The sequence below is a fragment of the Fulmarus glacialis genome, unplaced genomic scaffold (genome assembly GCF_000690835.1).
Source record: "Fulmarus glacialis isolate BGI_N327 unplaced genomic scaffold, ASM69083v1 scaffold3796, whole genome shotgun sequence".
Lineage (NCBI taxonomy): Eukaryota > Metazoa > Chordata > Aves > Procellariiformes > Procellariidae > Fulmarus > Fulmarus glacialis.
In genome coordinates, this window is record NW_009217324.1 from 6,746 (window position 1) to 23,895 (window position 17,150).

Genomic DNA, 17,150 nt, shown 5'->3' on the forward strand with positions numbered 1-17,150 from the left:
GCTTCACTCGGGTGCTGGAGTGCGGGAGCATCCCCAAAGGGTGCTGCTAGCTAACTCAGCCTCAGCCAGGGCACCCAGCACATGTTGAACATGCATGAGTGCTCAGAAAGGATTTTTGCATCTCGCTGCTCCAAGTCACTACCCAGGTAACAGGGTAAACGCACTTGGAGCTGCACAGGGCTGCGGTGAAAGGGGAGCAACACCAGGACTAACTGGCCCAGAACAGAAATGCATTAAATGAGAAGAGCCTCTTCGGCCAATCCTCCCCCAGACGCGTAGTCCCTGCTGTCTCCCCAGTGAAGCACGGGGTCATGCCCAGTTTCACTCCAGCGTTGTGCAACCCAGGGAAGGAGGAAAGAGGCATTTCTGTGTGTCTGTGTTGACTGGAAGGTGCTAAGGGCAGAGATTCTCTCTGGGGGAGGCTTGGGAAGTGTTCGAAATCATTCCAATCACTTATATGCTATCGAACCACTGGCTGCCGGGAGGAGAGCAGATCTGTAAGCAGGAGGCAGCGGTGGGGTTTACAGAGATTACTTTTTAAGACAAAATTACAAAGCAATGGACTCTGGGGATGGCAGATGTTTGGATTTTAACACAGCACTTAAGAACTGAACAGAAACAATTTTTTCAGACTGCTGTGGACTAAAAACCCCATCACCTGGGCTGAAAACTGGCTGAAAGGCCATAAAAATAAGGTTGTATTAAATGGAAAAAGATGGAATTAGAGAGACCTCAGTCTGCATATGGCCCCTCCAACGCAGCAGGCTTTCTGCAGGGTTCAGCTTGTCTGCGCAAGCCGATACGGTCCTAGGAAAAAACCTTGGGAAAGCAAAGGCAGACTTGAATCTCCTCATCGTCTCGTCCAAGCGCAAGGTGTGCTCTGACCTACAGGTCCACTGCCAAGGGAGAGGAACATCTCTCTGGGAGCAGCCCCAGAGGAGGCTCTGCCCTCCCAGGGACCACACGGAGGAGGCAGCCTGGGAAGGTGCTGCTGTGCTGAGCACAGCCAGGACCCTGCAGGGAAGAGAAGTGCCCCGGGACAGTGGCACGGTCACATCTTTTTGACACCTTCATTAACAACCCAGAGGAATGGGGACTGGCAGAGGGATGAAAGGCAAAAAATAAACCTGCTTTAGTATCAGGAAATCTTGTTGGTAGCATGTGTCCTGGGGGAGCGAGGAGGGGAGAACCTTGGCTTTGGGTATTTAAGCAGAGCATGAAAACAATTACAAGCTTCTGTAAGATGGGCACGGATCTCTTGCAGATCTGCCTGGGAAGTTCTTGGACACCAACAGATACTTTCAACCTCCCCAAACTGGGAAAGAGGGAAAATGGCACCAGTTGCACAAGGCTTGCGAGGAAGAGAGAGGCACTGAGGTCTTCACTGGTACCAGGCTGCTCAGGAACGGGTGAGCCGCTTCCAGCTGTAGGCTTCGACATTGAGATTCGGGCACTTCCTTTTGAGAACTTCAACTGCCAGTAAAGGCAGTATAGAAATCTGCAAAATGCAAACAACTGACAGGCCTTTAAAGCAGGAGAAGCGCTCGTTAGGCGTGGATTATTCCCAGGAGCAAAGGCTGCAGCTTTGCTGATATTTACAATGACTCAGTGCACTTGACTTTTCAAAAAAAAAAACCCTGAACAGTCGCAACTCTCCAACCTCCAAAAAAGCCAGCAGCAGCTGCAGAGAGCTCCAGCGCTGACAAGTACCTCCCCAGGCAGCAGCGCGGTGCACAGGCAGCCGGGCCGAGCCAGCCCCGGGGGCCGCGGCATCCACATCCTCCTCTCCCCATGCCGGTGAGGTCCGAGTGCCAAAGGAGACGAATGGACAGACCCTCCCCAGCACGGGCAGGGGTCTCTGCCAGCCATGGCTCTGCAGAGGCAGAGGTCATGTAGCTCATGGACAAGCTATTTAGTTCCAACACAGGCTGGCAGATCTTCCAGTGGGCTCTGAGTATGATGCAGCACCAGAGTTGGCCCTGAAGCCTAGGAGATTTCAGCATGCCCACCATGGGCACAGACTATGGCGTTTCCCATAATACAGGAGAGAACAGATACGGGCAGTTGCATGCAGAGCTGACTCATCGTGTCCCCCAGTTTGATGCCACTATCTCTGTAGACAGACAATCTGCAGGAACTTGAGAAGAGCCAGCCAAGGAAAAGAGGGATCTAGCAACTAAATCCTAAATGAGACATACGTCTCAGAGGAAAGACCATCTACAGCTGCTTCGGGTGCCCTATTATACTATACAGAGCTGAGGCTTGTTCTTCCCCTTCCATTTACATTACCCCATTTCTAAAAACCCAATTTGAATATGCCCTAGAAACCTGGGATGGGATCAGTGCACTTTGAAAAGGGAGGTGTGACCGTATCCCTCCGGAGGTGGCCAAACCAGAGCTTGGCGCAGGGGGAGGACTCCCCCAAGGGCTGGGCAGGCATTTGTGCCAGTGTGAGGAAATGCACCATCCCAATTCCCGGCCCCCATCCCTGGCTGGAACTGCAGCACGAGACTCGAGACACAAAGACAAGAGCTGGGAACAGTACACCAAAAAAGCTGCTGCCAAAGGGTCTACCGAGGCAGGGCTGAGCACAGCAGCCAGCCAGAAATGCCCTTGCTCCTGGGCAGGCTGCAAGGCCAGGGCGCATACAGCTCTCCCAGAGAAGGGAGGCATCTGGCCACTTGGGCGAACCTGGGGCTACACGTCTCTATCCTGTCACCTCTGGGATTTGTGCTGCCTTTAAAATGGTTTTCTGGAAAGATCCACACTCTGCTGTGTGGGACCATGAGCATCGTCCCATATTTAATGAAGGCAGTGCCCTGGCTCCTGGGCAGCTGGTTTCATTTACCTCCCCTCTCATTTTAAAGAGAAACCTTTGCCCCTATTATCTGACCTCTTCTTCTGTTGCAGTTAATTACATTAAAGCCCACTTCCCAAAGCTCAGGAATTTCCGGATCTACTTTGTTGCCTGCTGCTATGGGGAGAGTCTGCTAGGAATTAGGGCAACCGCCTGCCGGGGACGCCAAGCGGGGCAGATCCCCGCCGTCAGCGTGACACCCCACTGCCACCGCAGCTGTGAAACTGAGACACCTCTGCTGACAGAGGCGGCCCCCATCCCTGAGCATGTCCCCGAGGAGAGGGCAGAGCCCCGTCTGCAGCACAGGACACAGGCAGCCCCACTGCTCCCCCCGGGGAGGAGAGGCGGGATGTGACCTGCTCCCCCCAGGTGAAGACTTGCGGGCACAGGGGAGAGGCGCTGCCCACTTCCAGCCAACTAATAAATGCACTGATACAGAAGAATGACTGGGAGCTGCTCTCTGGCCCTAAAGGCACAACTCACACCCATGTCTTTCTCTGCCCCCCGACGAGATGCCTCTGTCCATCCCGCTGGTGGGAGCTGTCTCTGGCCCATGCCATCTCCCCGGCCATGCCTTGGCATCGCCTGGGACCGTGCTGGTGGCCAGGGCCATGATGCTGCCAGGGACTGTGCCCTCCATCAGACAGTGGGGAGGATGGCAAGCCAGTGGGCAAAGCCGTGTCCTGGCCAGGTTTATTTACTGGTGGAGATGGGCCAGTGATTCCTTCATGCAACCCCTTCCTCCAGGCACAACCTCAGAAGACACTGTGCTCTGAGCACTCAGAGCAGGTTCATGCAAGCCCATATACATTCCCTTGGTATATACATCGGGGGGAGGTGGGGGGGGGGTGTGCACGCTGGGCAACTCTCCCCCGGCACCTTTGGGAAATCTGCCCCCTGCAGCTACTGCCTCATGAGCAACTCTGCCTGCACCCTCCACATGTCTAAGCCAGAAAAGATGTCACCCAACCCAAGCCCAGCAAAAGCTTTTTAAGCAGCATCCCCCACATGCCCGTGTGCCTGGCATCTCTGGTTTGCCACATAGGGTGGGTGACTTTCCATCTTGGAAGATAACGTGGCATTCTCCAAGGAGCCAAAAAGACAGATGTCCACTGGCTTTGAAGATGGAAACATTTACTTTCCCTGTAATTAATAGGGATTTGTGCTTCAGAGGCAGCATTGCATAAGGATTTGCCCGTTAAATATGCAAAATTTGGAGTTTTGCACGACAGTTTGGATGGAAAACCAGCCGTACAGACTGAGAGAGCACGCCTGAGGACGGGACCGGGCATGGCTGCAGGTTTAACTGGGCAATGAATCTTCACCATGTGCGAAGATGCCAGCGCCGAGCAAAAAGCTGGCTGTGGGGAGGTTTCCAAGCAGTGGAAACCCGCATCCAAAGACTGAGGGGGTCAGCAATAAACCGAGCATTTACTCATAACCAAACATAACAAACTAACTAAATTATCAGGGAAATGCCAAAACTCTCAGAGCCACTGTCAGTCCCACCTGCCACACCCTCCTTTAGTGGAAATTCCCAGAGCGTTTCGAAGCCATTCACACATCCCTCTCCAGCAACACATTACTTCTGAAGAGGGAGGCACACATGCTGAGTTACATATGTAAGTGAAACCATTCTCAGAAAGGCTGGCGAGGTTGCTTATTTCCACCCAGTGTCACTTTTCTGTCAGCTATATTTCAGATATATTCTGTTTTCACACAAGAATAGGGATCCCTGCAATGTATTCCCTTCTCAATTCCCTTTCTGGATCGAGCACAGCCTTTTCAAAGGAATAACAGATTTGACAAATTTATAACCGATATCCCGGGAGAACGTTAGGGTTTGGAACAGAAATGTTCATACTTGAAGTTAGACAGCAGTTTAGTTTCCTGCTAATAATTTTCTTCTTGGATACAAAGGAACTTGTTTTGTTTTGTTTTGCTGTTTGGAGCAGAGGGATGAGACACTGTTTTGACATTTATTCATAAACAGTACAGAAGCCCAGCTCGGAGCTGTGGCCTTTGCCAGTCCTCGCAAACGCATACGGGTGCAATCTCCAGAGCTGCAAACGCGGGCTGGGGGAGAAGCGGCTCCTACGCTGCAGTGGAAATGGGTCAGCAAGCAGCGTCTCAGCTCTGCCGACCCTCGCGGGGAGCTGCACCAGCCCTCCCGCTCGCAGGCTGCTGCTTCAGCGCAGCTGCTCAGCACCAGAGCTGCCGAGCACTTTGCACTGATCCTATAAGAAGAGGTTTCAAAGCAGCCGTGTGGGCAGATTCCCTGCACACCAGGATGAAACTCCACATCTGAAGCCTGGAAGTTTGTTCCTTCAGCTCCTCCAAGGGCTTGGCCCAGTGATCAAGCCCCGTTGCAGAAAGTGAATTCCTGGACTAAGTAAGTGTGATCAGCACATCGTGTAATCATGAAAAGCAAACTCCCAGCTGAGACATAGATCATCATTGCACAGCATGAGCCTGTAAGTAACACAAATCCTGCTCCAAATGCTTTGCTACCCCACTGCCCCCATTGCACCAAGCTGCTGCTGCCTGGCAGGGAAGCCCCAGGAGCCAACACCCAAGCAAGCAGCACTGCGGCACAGCGAGGCAAGCTAAGCTCCCTGAGGAACAGGACTTGCTGGATGCTGGTGCTATAAGCCACTCTGAGATGCCAACCGTTGCTTCTGCAAGAGGCTCCAGGGTTAACACGCCAACACAGGGACCCTGGGCACATTTGCAAGAAAACTTCATGTCTTAAAACCCACTGAGCTCTTTTTAAGAGCAGATCTCCAGGTGGGTTTTGCAAGAGATGGGCTTTACAAACCATGCTGCTACACTTCAGCAAAGCAACCTGAGCACCCCACGAAGGGTCACTGCAGAAGACCAGTTTGGGGAACAAGGCCTGTGTTCCCCAGTTTGGGGAACAAGCAACACACAAGCTCACCTTGGATCTGAGACCCTGGCTCCTGTGCTCAAGGCCAGCGTCCCGCCTGGGAAGTTGAACCCAGTTTCAGAGCAAATCCACTTTTTCTGGGAACAGGGAGGGTCTCACTATGGTTTCTGCTCCAGTGAATCCCTGTCTCTGAAATGTGTCCTTTCTGTGGCAGGAGAGAGTCCTGCCTGCCCCACAAACCCTTTTTCTATCAGTTCTGGCGGTCACTGCTGCGCTTGCACACTGCCTCACCTTTGCACTGGCATTTGCACTCCCACTGCAGAGGGTCACAGCTGGTGAACCTCTGCTGGGGAACCTACCTCTGGCCACAGTGTGCAAACTGGGCAGTTGGAAATAAGAGGAGGGAGAAGATGGATTTTCCCCCAAATAAGAAAACCTTTCCCTCTGCTTGGTGCTTGTAACACTCAGTGCTAGAGCTCAGAGCTTGCTTTGCCTCTTCTGAACTGCAGCACATGTTCCTGTGTAGGAACCAGGGGACACAGGTACCAGCATCTCTCTGGCAGCCCCACTTGGGTCTGGATCTTGGATGTTCACCTCCTTTCTATCGACATCTGCTTCTGGGGCCCCATATGCAGTGCAGGACCACGGTGTGTCTACGGACATCTGAGACCCTTACAAAATGGAGCAGGGAATGGGGCATTACGCATTTACCATCAGACTAAGCTGCCTCTCCCTCCTCTGGGCCAAACCAACTTAGCTTCAGGCCAGTGGTGGTGGGGGGACAGTGATCATGGTGAAAGGGAAAGGCCTTTCAGATAGTCCCATACATCTGTCACACGTGGCTTTTGCTTCCCTGTCGTCCCCACCCCGGCCACCACCGGAGCTGCCTGTCCTCCCAGCTGCCTCCGGGGACTCGGCGGTCCCGCGCTGGCTTTGTTTCCAGCAATCAGGCAGGCCATGCAGGCAGTGGTATTTTTAGCCTCTGTCTCAGCTGCAGTGGTAAAGGTTAATACATCCCCTCCTGTATTTGTTCGAGAGGCTCCAGAGGGAGGGACAGAGCCTCTTTCACCTATTTAAAGGCAGCAGGAGGACAGAGGAGGTGGCTGTCATATGTCTGCCCCCTTTCACACCCAGACAGCGCATCAGCTCTGCTCCCAGCGTCGTCTGATCGCTGCAATTAGTGTTGGAAAGTAGGAGAAATGGTGAATACCTACTGTTGCCAGGTAACAGCATCCACCGTGCTGCCAGCCACTTTCATGAACCTATAGGAAACAGAGGAAGAAACCATATAAGCCCAATGTTGTCACAGGGGAAGTCCTCAAACAACTGATGCCCATCCTACATCACAGGATACCAAAGGCGGTCACTGCACTCACAGACCCTTTCTAATGAAACCTTTGCATCCTTAAATGGAAAGAATAAATTATACTTAATACAAATGCTTGTAGCAAGCACAGCTGAAAACAAGAGTGAAACCCAACTGGCAGCAGAACTCTGAGCATCTCCCTACCTGCGAGGAGGTAGGGAGAGCTTTTGGAGCACAACAGCATTTCAGGAACAAGATCTTGGGGCATGTATTTAGTTCTATGACTGCAACAACCCTCAATAGCAATTAAAGGAAAAGTTTTAAATGCCCATCTTAAAAGGAGACACTTCCTCACCCAACATGTATTTAAGCTGAGGAACTCCTTCCCTGGACTCAAGCAAGGACCGGGAAAATGGAAGAAAATGGAAGAAAAAACCAGCAAAGCTATTAGATGCAAAGATGCCACCTCCAGCTCAGGAAGCCCCTGAGTGTGGGAGGATGGGAGGAAAGGCTGGACAAATACTGCTACGTGCTTCCCTTTTTTTGATGCTCTTTCTTGGGCATTGGCTGTTAGCAAACTGATGGGGTTCCGACCTGGGTGCACTTTTAGTCTGTCCCGTTCCTATTACTAGCCACAGCATTTCCACGCACAAGGTTACGGTGAGTTACATGTATGTATTAGTCTCCTGATGGCTTACGACCCAACTATCTCAAAGACAATACACCTCCTCCAGACAGCTCCTATCTGAGTAAGACCTGAGGCTACACAGGTGTATCTGGTTATGCTGCTGATGCCAAAACCAAAGCAATTCCTAATCTTGGGGACTGTATGCAACCACCGCAGCAGCAGCCTCTGGCACAGGCTTGCTGCCATCCAAGACAGTCCCTCCCTGGCTCCCTGGTCCAGCAATCCAAACTGCACCTTGGAAAGCTGTGGCTCCCATGAGGAAGCCCAAGCAGTTACTCTATTCTTACACTTAGGAGCAGAGATATGAAAACACACAAAGGCACACGCCAACTGGACAGGCATGCTTTTCTGTTCAGTAGTGTAACGTGCGCTGCGTAGTTGATGCATTTTGGAAGTGATAATGTATGCACATGACAGGAGACACTGGCTTGAGCAAGTGAACGTGATGAGAAAGAAACTGATGCTGTATTGTCTCAGGCTGCTCTTTTTGCATGGGGATCCCGGGAACACAACAGGAATCACACAGCTGTCCTGACTCCACCGGGACACAGGGATGAGTGGTGCTGGGTCCTGTGACCCCAACTCCCCCAGGACAGCCCCGTGACCAAGGGTGGGGAAGGAAAGGGAAGATTTGTGAGGAGAGATGAGACCTTTTATCAGACCAGTTGTCATGGCAGGGAAGAACAGCAAGCTTTCTGGCACACGAGCCTCTAATCAGCTCTGAAACAAGAGCAGCAAACTTCAGGCTAAATATAGCTCGGAAACAATCATTCTGATTTTAAATTAATGATGATGATCAATTATAGACTGGGACAAAAGGGCAGCTGGACCCTGTGAAGCATAAGAAGACACTGGCAAAGGCAACGGTAATAAATCCCTGTGGACAGAGAGGGAAGAGATACAATTAGAAATGGAAAAACAATAACATGCTGTAAAACCCCGTAGCACTGATACATCCCTGATTCTGCTGCCTAGCAGTGCTGTGAGCTTCAGTTCCCAGGCTCGCCTTTCTGAAATGCTTTTACATCTCTCCTGAGGGTCAGGCCCAGGAGGCCAGTACCAAGGCGGTGATTTGGGGATGGTTCCTCCCCAGCTGAGCAGGGTGAGAAGACCCGCTGGACCAGCCGTGGTGCAGCCAGAGGGAGAGGTGCGAGCTCCCCGCAACTCATATGGGTCATCTGGCGAAAAGGGGATTTTGCAAATATTGTTCTACAAAACTAAATGCGCGGAAATATGCCAAAAGGATGAAAAAACCTGACTCCCAGGTTTTAAATGCTCAGTACAGGGACTGCTGCCTAAAATGTAACGCATGAAGCGTACAAAAGTGAATTAATGAACTCTAAGCTGAAATTATGAACACAATCTATATTGGGTTTGAAGATCGATATATTGCAATTGGATTTGAAGATTAGCCCAGCTTGCTTTCTAACTTCCAATGCTTTATGTTCTGGCTGCAAAATAAACCATCCTGGACTTTACTAAATCACCTCTTCAGGCTCAGCTTGGCACTCTCCACTCGCAGTCCAAAACCATGAGCAGACCAAGCTCTCCAGTTTTCCTCACCACTTCCACAGTGCCTACAGCCCTGCTGCAAACACACCCGCTACAGCAGACTTTGAGCAGGGACTGAAAAACAAAGCAAACCCTCGGTATAACCTCCAGCATCCCTGGAGCAGCAGAAGCAGGACATCCGTCTGTCCCATCTCCCATGTCTCTAGGAAGCTAATTGACCTGTTGTTAAAAGGCTCCTGAGAAAACATTCTAAGACACAGGCATCACTCAGACAGCACAGTACAGACCAAAAGCAGGACAGAAAAGGCCCTGGCTTGCTCAGTGTTCCTCTTCTGTCTCTGTAAGAGTGAAATAAATCCGTTAGTTCTGGTCATTTTCAAATTTTACCATAAAAGATGCATATCTAGCTCAAATTTTGCTTTCCATGTCTGTTTTTCTTTCCTTTTTTTTTTTTTCTTTTTTCTTCCTTTTATTGAGATAATTGCAGGATGAAGTTCAAAAGTTTCTGGTAAAACTTCAAGTCCTGCCTTAATGGTGGAGTTGTGCCTGGATCACCCCAGATGACTTGGGCAATGTTCTCTACCCTCCAAAGGGAACCTAGAGCAGCTCAACAGTCAACAAGTGGTACTGCATGAGCAAGAGGTGAAAGCCCAGGGCAGGTGGAGACGCAGTGATGCACAGGTACCCAAATATCCTTGGCTTAGGAATACAGATGTTACCAATCCCTTTATTCCTGTTTCACCTGTGCTGCTCAAACCACAGATTTTGAGGCCAGTGAAGATCCATACGGTCCAAAAGACCAGCGCTGGCACATTTTTATCTGGGATTTCCTGGACTGCGCGATGTCCATGTGTGCAGTGCGGCGCAGGCAGAGCAAACCAGACGCTTCCGGGAGGGCTCAGATCCCTGCACATGTGCTGCACAGATGGGCTGGGCTGGCGCAGTAAATCTGCCATTTCCCTGCACATTGGCATTTCTCTGTGACCATCAGTCAACCGCGCAGCGCATGTGCAGTAAATCCCCCCCCAGGAGCAGTGGGGCAAACAGCCCCTGCTGTGCAGGCAACCTGAGCAACTACTGTAGCAATGCCCTGTAATTGAGATGGGTGGCAGCCCCAGGGCATGCCCGGGCGGTATCCCTGGCTTGACTTCCACGTATTGGAAACCTGGGCAAACGTAAAAGTCCTCAAAATCTGCTGGGGCAGCATCTCTAGGTGGGAAAACAGAACATGTCAGAGGCCCGCGGAGGAACAGGAGACTCGGGCAGAGAGTTTGTGATACTGAGGATTAGACAAAGTCACTGAGCTCGGATATGTCCATCTGCTTACCCTTGCAGCCCCCCCGTGTGCCAGCACCCCATGCCAGCATTACTACTTCTGGGGCCTGTGTTGCACTAGAACTGAGGGTCAAGCTTGCTTTTAAATAAGCACTGAGAAAAATGTAATTTAATATTGATCAGTCACCCAAACTGTTCACAGCTCTGTCCCAGAGATGGTAATACTGGCATAACATGGGACAGCACCTCACAGGTCAGGAACGAGCTGAGGGAGAGCGGGCAGGAGGGCTGCAACACCACGAGATGGTACTGACACCACAACTCTGTATTTTGAAACCATGGCTCAAATCTGACCTTTCCCAGAGCATCTCCCAGGACCATAACTTTCACTTAAGTGTGGGCACGTCTCTGAAATAGATCTCCTGTCCCGATTCAGTTCTTGCCAGTCATGGAGCACCTACTGTAACCTTAAGCAAATTGCTCCCATGGTTAATTAGCCTCCAAGTATGTTATTTCTCATCTGAATGTGTCTGGCTTCAGCTTCCAGCCACTGGAACTTCCTAGGCTTATTCCTGATACATTAAAAAGCCATCTGCATTTGGAAATCTCTTTCCCATGCAGGTAATTACTGATTATCATCCTTTAAATAATAAAAAAAGTGATTCTGTAACAAAGAATGTAGCTGCATAAGGAGACAAGTTACTGTCGCACAGGCTCCCAGGTGGTTTAGCATCATCGTCTGACTTCTGGGTGCTGGACTTCACAAACACGGGTTATTTCATCTGTTACTCCCTGGAGAACTACAAAAGCAAACTATCCCCCCAAGCCTCAAATGTAGGAGCAACACTGGCCTGTGTATGGTGCCGTGGTGGATCCCTAGAGCTGGGTGGCAGACCTCTGCCCTTTGAGCCAACAGTGATGGGTAGAAATAGCTTTATCCTGTGTCTGAATTGGCTGGTGAGGGGGACTAAGCACCGGCTTCACTTACTAACTCCTTCAGGTTCCAGTAGCACAATCAAATACCTGCAGCAGCAGAGACAGGTACTAGACCCAACTCATGCCACCTGCTGCAAAGACTTTGACCTGCAGCACCAGATTTCAGACAGGGATTTCACTCCGGGAAACAGAGCCTGGTGGGGACTATGTATAAATCCGCTGCTATATTGTATTGTCTCTCTGCTCAGCATCACCTTTCTTCAACCAACCTCATCTACGGTAGGACTGCATAAGCCTTCTAGCAAAGAGGGCTTTATGTCCCAGACGGCCCTTGGTAATCTGCACTCCAGGGACTCTGGAGGTTGCATTTGGACCATGATGTTGCATTACCACTGATGCTTTTTCCCACCATTGATTTGTCCAGTCCCTTTCTGTACACACACCTCCGGCCTCCACAATACCCTGTGACAATGACTTCTACAATGCCATCGCATACTATGTGAAAAAGCTTCTTCCTTCCTTCCAAAGCTTCCTTCCAAATTACTTTCTGCACTGTGGAAAAAACACCCCATTCACCGGCTCACGGGCCTCGATACCATTCCCTCTGAGCTGTCTGTCTTCTGAGCTGAAGAGCCATAGCCTATTTAATCTCCTCACAGGAGAAGACATCACATACCTCCGCACATCCTCAGCTCCTCTCCCTATAACCCTCCTGGTTCTATTACATCTTTTCTAAGATAAAATGACTGAGATTGTAGATAGCAATCAGGATGAAGGTACGCTGTGTACTTACACAGTGGCATAATGTCATCCATGTCTTTTCTTACCCATTTTGTTCTTCCTATACAGGTGACTGTGATTTTGGCATTCTAGCCATCCAGATCAAGTTTCAGCAACAACTAGCTTAACCCTTTCCTCCTGAAAGACCAATAGCTAAATCCTCCGCTTATATCTCAGATCCTTGACCCTGCTATATATAACTGCAAAATACCTCATCACATCCTTCACACCTCATTTCAATGTATTTATGAATGGATTCACTCCTAAGTTCAATGTTACCAGAGCCTGAGTTCATGCTGCAGTGACCTCCTCCTCCCTTTGTATCATTAGTTTAACGTTGCTTGTCTTGTGGCTTGATTTTTTGCACAAAATTCTTGCTCTGGACTTATTCAATGTCCCAGTACAGCCTGTGCCACCAGCCTTGCAGTAGCTTGCATAAGGGTGAAACTTCTGGCTCTGCTGACTGAGACACGCTCGCCTCTGCAGCATTACTAAAGAACCTTAGACCAATACAGCAGGGATGTACTTTTTAAAGAAAGTCAAACAGCCAAAACAAAGCTTCTAAAAAATGCAGTGCTCACAAGTCTCCTGTGGCAAACAGGGCAGAAGTCCTTGTTAGCAAGAGGACAGGACAAATACCTACAACCTGATCTAGCTGAAGATGTCCCTGCCCACGGCTGGGGGGTTGGACTAGATGACCTTTAAATGTCCCTTCCAAACCGAACTATTCCATGATTCTATGATTTCTTCCTGAAACCCACCCAGAGTCCTCTCTGCTGGATACTGCCTACTCCAGGCTCTCCTTGTTTCTCTTCCCTACTTGAATTTAAACAAACAAGCTCTGTCTATACACTGTCTTTGGCTACTACTCCAGAACAAGTCGGGGATAAAAAGCGATGCCTGGACCGACTGATGTGTGCTGACCTGCTCAGACAGCCACAGCCCTCTGTGCCCTCATAACAGCATGAACACAAGGCATGGGCAGTCATCATAAAAATACTACCAAAGACTCTCCAATTTTTAGCACCTTGATTTTGCTTTGGCCTCTGGTATTGTTGGACCCCAAATGTACAGTCTGTGCCACTTCATGAGCTATAAGCCAACACCTCTCTCTACCACATAAGCACCAACGTGGGAACCTGGGCTTGGGGTTGACTTGTGGATGCAGGGAGCAGGACTGAGGACTGGGACAGGTTTTAACCTGACCCCTACCTGGGCTGCCCACAGATAATCAAGACATCATCTCCATGCCCCCTCCCGACCCTGCCATGTCCACAGCTGGCAGGGAGGAAGGGCTTCGTCACCACTGACAAACGTGCTTCCTCACATTTAAGGGCTCCTTTCAGAGCACTGTAGAATGACGTCATCACCGAAAGGAGCCAAAGTGACCCAGATGGGTGGTTAACTCTCCACAGGTACTACAAACCAGGAGTAGGAGGCAATAAAATCATGAAGGATGAGAAACTCTTGTGCCTTGCGAGGTGAGGACTGACATGTGGGAGCTTCCTCGCCTGCTGCTGCCACCTGGCCGGAGGTGCAGTGGCTCTGTGACCAGAGGGTGGACGTGCAATGGTGACAGCAGCAGCAAGAAGGGGCCAAGGAGGCTGGAAGGAGGGCAGAAAGAAAGCCAAGGAGGCAGCAGGTCTGGTGGCTCTGAGAGCTGGGGGATGAGGAGGTAGGGCAAGGCTGCAGCTCCAGACAAGAAAGATTTTCACTTCTCTGGTGACTTCACAGGCTTGGGACCCAAAGTGGCCACAGAGCACCAACAACAGCCAGCCTAGCGTGGACACAAGTGCCTGCCTCCCCTTATCCTCCTGACACTGCAGCTCCTGCCGTGGTGGAGGTAACACCTTGACTCTTGTGAGTGTCCAGTGGCAAAAACTACGCTACACCAGCCGAGAAACAACAGGTCATGAGAGCCCCTAGCCAAATCTGCCCAGACGTGCCGGCCTAAGTTTTGTACCAAGTGTTCTGAGCTTTAACACGTGTTAGCATCTCTTCTTCCTAATAGATTTCCCTCATGTTTCTTCTCTTCCAGCACTGAATGTGTGATCCAGCCATGCATTAACCTTTGTGTCTGATTCCTGATCTGCTGTTAAAATCTATGTTAATTCCTTAGAATCTCACAATTTTTTCCCCAAGCAAATTCTGAACAGTTCTGGGATTCCTGTACCTGCAGAGGCAGTAGGTAGCTAACGTGGTCTGCTCTCCAACAGCTCAGGCTGCATGAATGGTCTAATTAACACCTCATCAAACTCAACTGTTGGTTGTGTCTGGAGAAATTCCCTCTTGCACCTGTGCATTCACAAGACACCATTTCTAGCCTCCCTCACAGCAGGCGCCAGCCATCGGAGCAATGCTCCATCACTGCAGAGCCCGTCCTTACATCAGCAGTAGTGGTCCTGGTCCAGTCTCCAGGACTTGCCAGCCCAGAGTGACAGTGATACTGTCTGTGGCTGCTCTGAGCCATTGCACCCTGCAGGGTGCTGCAAGAGCTCAGGAGCAGTAACTCAGCAGTGAAGGGTGTGCAAAGCCCGTGCTGCTGTTTCAGGCAGGGCTCTCCTCCCCTCACCATATCCTACCTCCATCATCAGAAAGTGCATAGGTTTCACCCAGCACAGCTCAATGTCACCTGCCTAAGGACGGCCTTTGCAGTGGGACAGCGTGCACACACATGCTGCAAACCTTCAGGTGCCTGATCTGTGCTCATCATCTAGCCTGTCTAGCAGACCCCAGAGAAAGGTGGCAGTCCAGGAGGGGTTCAGTCCCACCCTGTCCTGGAGGCCCTAGGATTGGGTCAGAATGGCCCTGGAGGCGTCCATCTCCCACCACTGAGACACACAGAGCCTGGCACACAGCAGACTGCAATGCCCAATACATGTCAACACTACCATTATTGCAGGACAAGGTTTAAACATAAAGAATAAGTTTAGCTTGGTTGTTTGAGATAACGGTTAAACAATAGACTACAACGTTTGGAGCACAGAGCATGGAACAGGAAAATGTAATTTTAGGTAATACTTCACAATGAGACTATTCTGAGTGTTTCAGCACCTCAGGTAACTCTAGAGGCTTTCCCTGGAGAACATCTAACACCAGCTTCCTCTGTCGGAGATCACACTGTCTGAGGTCCCCTTTCCCAGTTCAACTCATTTCCATTATTTGCCCCCCCCAAAATCCGCATCCTCACTTTGTGTAATATGGCACTGCTTGCCTGGCAGACTAATCCAGCCATCCCGACTTCTGCGCTGGGGTGTATCATCTCTCCCCTCCAGCCTTACTTAATACTTGAGTCATAATCTTCCACTTGGCATATCTCTTCCTATCTGGTTGACTTCTGCTGTTCATCATGTTTTTTAAAATAAGAGCAAAACTTTGCAGATTTGACATCATCAGGACTACTAACTGCACACACTTTATTTGCTCTGGAGCTCTGTGAGCACTACATACACCGCTCACGGTGGTCTAGCAAGGCAGACAGCAGGCTTGCCATTGAGAGCACCTTCCTAAATTCCTTCTCCTCTCTCCTGCTTGCTGACTGTGTGGTGCTCCTTCAGGATCCCCTGTCCTGGCTGTGACATCCCCAGGCATATGCTGAGCCACGTCCCATTGACTAGTTCTGCGATGCTCCTGCAGAAGGCAGAGCTCTCGGTAGCACTAACCGAGAGTACTGAAGAGACCTCAGGGAGCTGCTGGGAATAAAGCTCACACTGTCAAGCAGCTTAGGCACCGGGGTTTATTTGTTTGTCCTTTTGCAACTCCATTTCCAAATACTGCAAATGAGCGTTTAGCCCTTTGTCTTTGTGTAATCAGACTTGTTCCTCCTCTTTACGCCCTGCCTGGTAACAATGGGGTCTCTATGTGGAAAGACAAGCAGCTCTTGTTTCACAGGACCCTGTGGGCTGAAAGGCCACGCAGGCACGTGCCGCTTGCCATGAGCTGCAGACACGAGGGTTTGGAGTGCAGGACACAAGGTTTTTCCATGGGAGAGAGAAATCACTTTGAGCGCCTGTGGACCAGTATCGCCCTGGCAGGCAGCGTTGGCAGCAGAGAAACAGCATATAGCTTGGAGAGCAGGCATGCTCGTTACAGCTCTTTCAGACCAATGTGGGGGTCTGGAGAGCCCCCACCATCCCGTCACCAGGGCTGCTCAAACCCTAGCTCTTACCTTCCTTCCCTTTCACTCGAGATGGTGTTTCTGCCATTCTCTCCATCAGATTGTACGCTACAGCCTCGCTCCCGGGGTTGCCGTCAGTCAGAGCGCGGCTCCAGCAAGGCAGAGCTGCCGGACCACCCTGGCCGTGCAACTCAGCTCTTCCAACCCCTCTTCCCTGGGACCCGTCTGCGGCGCACGAAGGGCAAATGCAGCAGTAGGACTTCCCTTTCTCTAAGAGCTTCTTGGCTCTCATCCCTGTTGTTTTCCTTACTCAGCCCGCTCCTCCTGGCGCAAAAAAAGATCGAGGCTACTACAACATTTTGTAACTCCCCCCGCGCCGCTTTCACCGCGCTGCACCGAATGCTGGGGCTCTGTCCAACGATGCGCCCATGCGGCATCGGTGGCAGCTGTGGTGTGGGCGCAGGGGCTGCTCCCCCACTTTTGTCAGCGGGAGGGATGCTGGTGTCGCAGCTGGTTCCACCAGCTTTATGGTCTCTTTGTGCTGCTGCAGCAGAGCTGAGAATCTGGCCCAGGCTCCCTCTCCGCCTCGCCGGGGACTGCATCAGTGTGCTGTTTATTGTTTCTGCCAGATCATTCATGCAGATGTTAATGAATGCTAGACCCAGCTTTGCTCCCAGCAGAGTCCCTTCCACACCTCCCCCTGCCCAGCCCTCTGCACTGGAGTTTCTGTTTACAGTCCTGCAGGGAATTTCCCCTCTGCTGCACGGTCTTCGAGCCGCACAGTCCCAATTC

The 17,150-nt window shown here is 50.8% G+C and overlaps 1 protein-coding gene across 1 annotated transcript in view; it reads right to left on the reverse strand.

The window, feature by feature from the left end:
- The window catches only part of HPSE2 (heparanase 2 (inactive)), a gene marked incomplete at both ends in the record, with an annotated part of 85,362 nt that overhangs the window by 6,043 nt on the left and 62,169 nt on the right, over window positions 1-17,150 (reverse strand). The window contains one exon of the mRNA XM_009579609.1: window positions 6,959-7,006. Coding sequence (XP_009577904.1) covers window positions 6,959-7,006 — 48 coding nt within the window. The remainder of the gene's footprint in view (window positions 1-6,958; window positions 7,007-17,150) is intronic.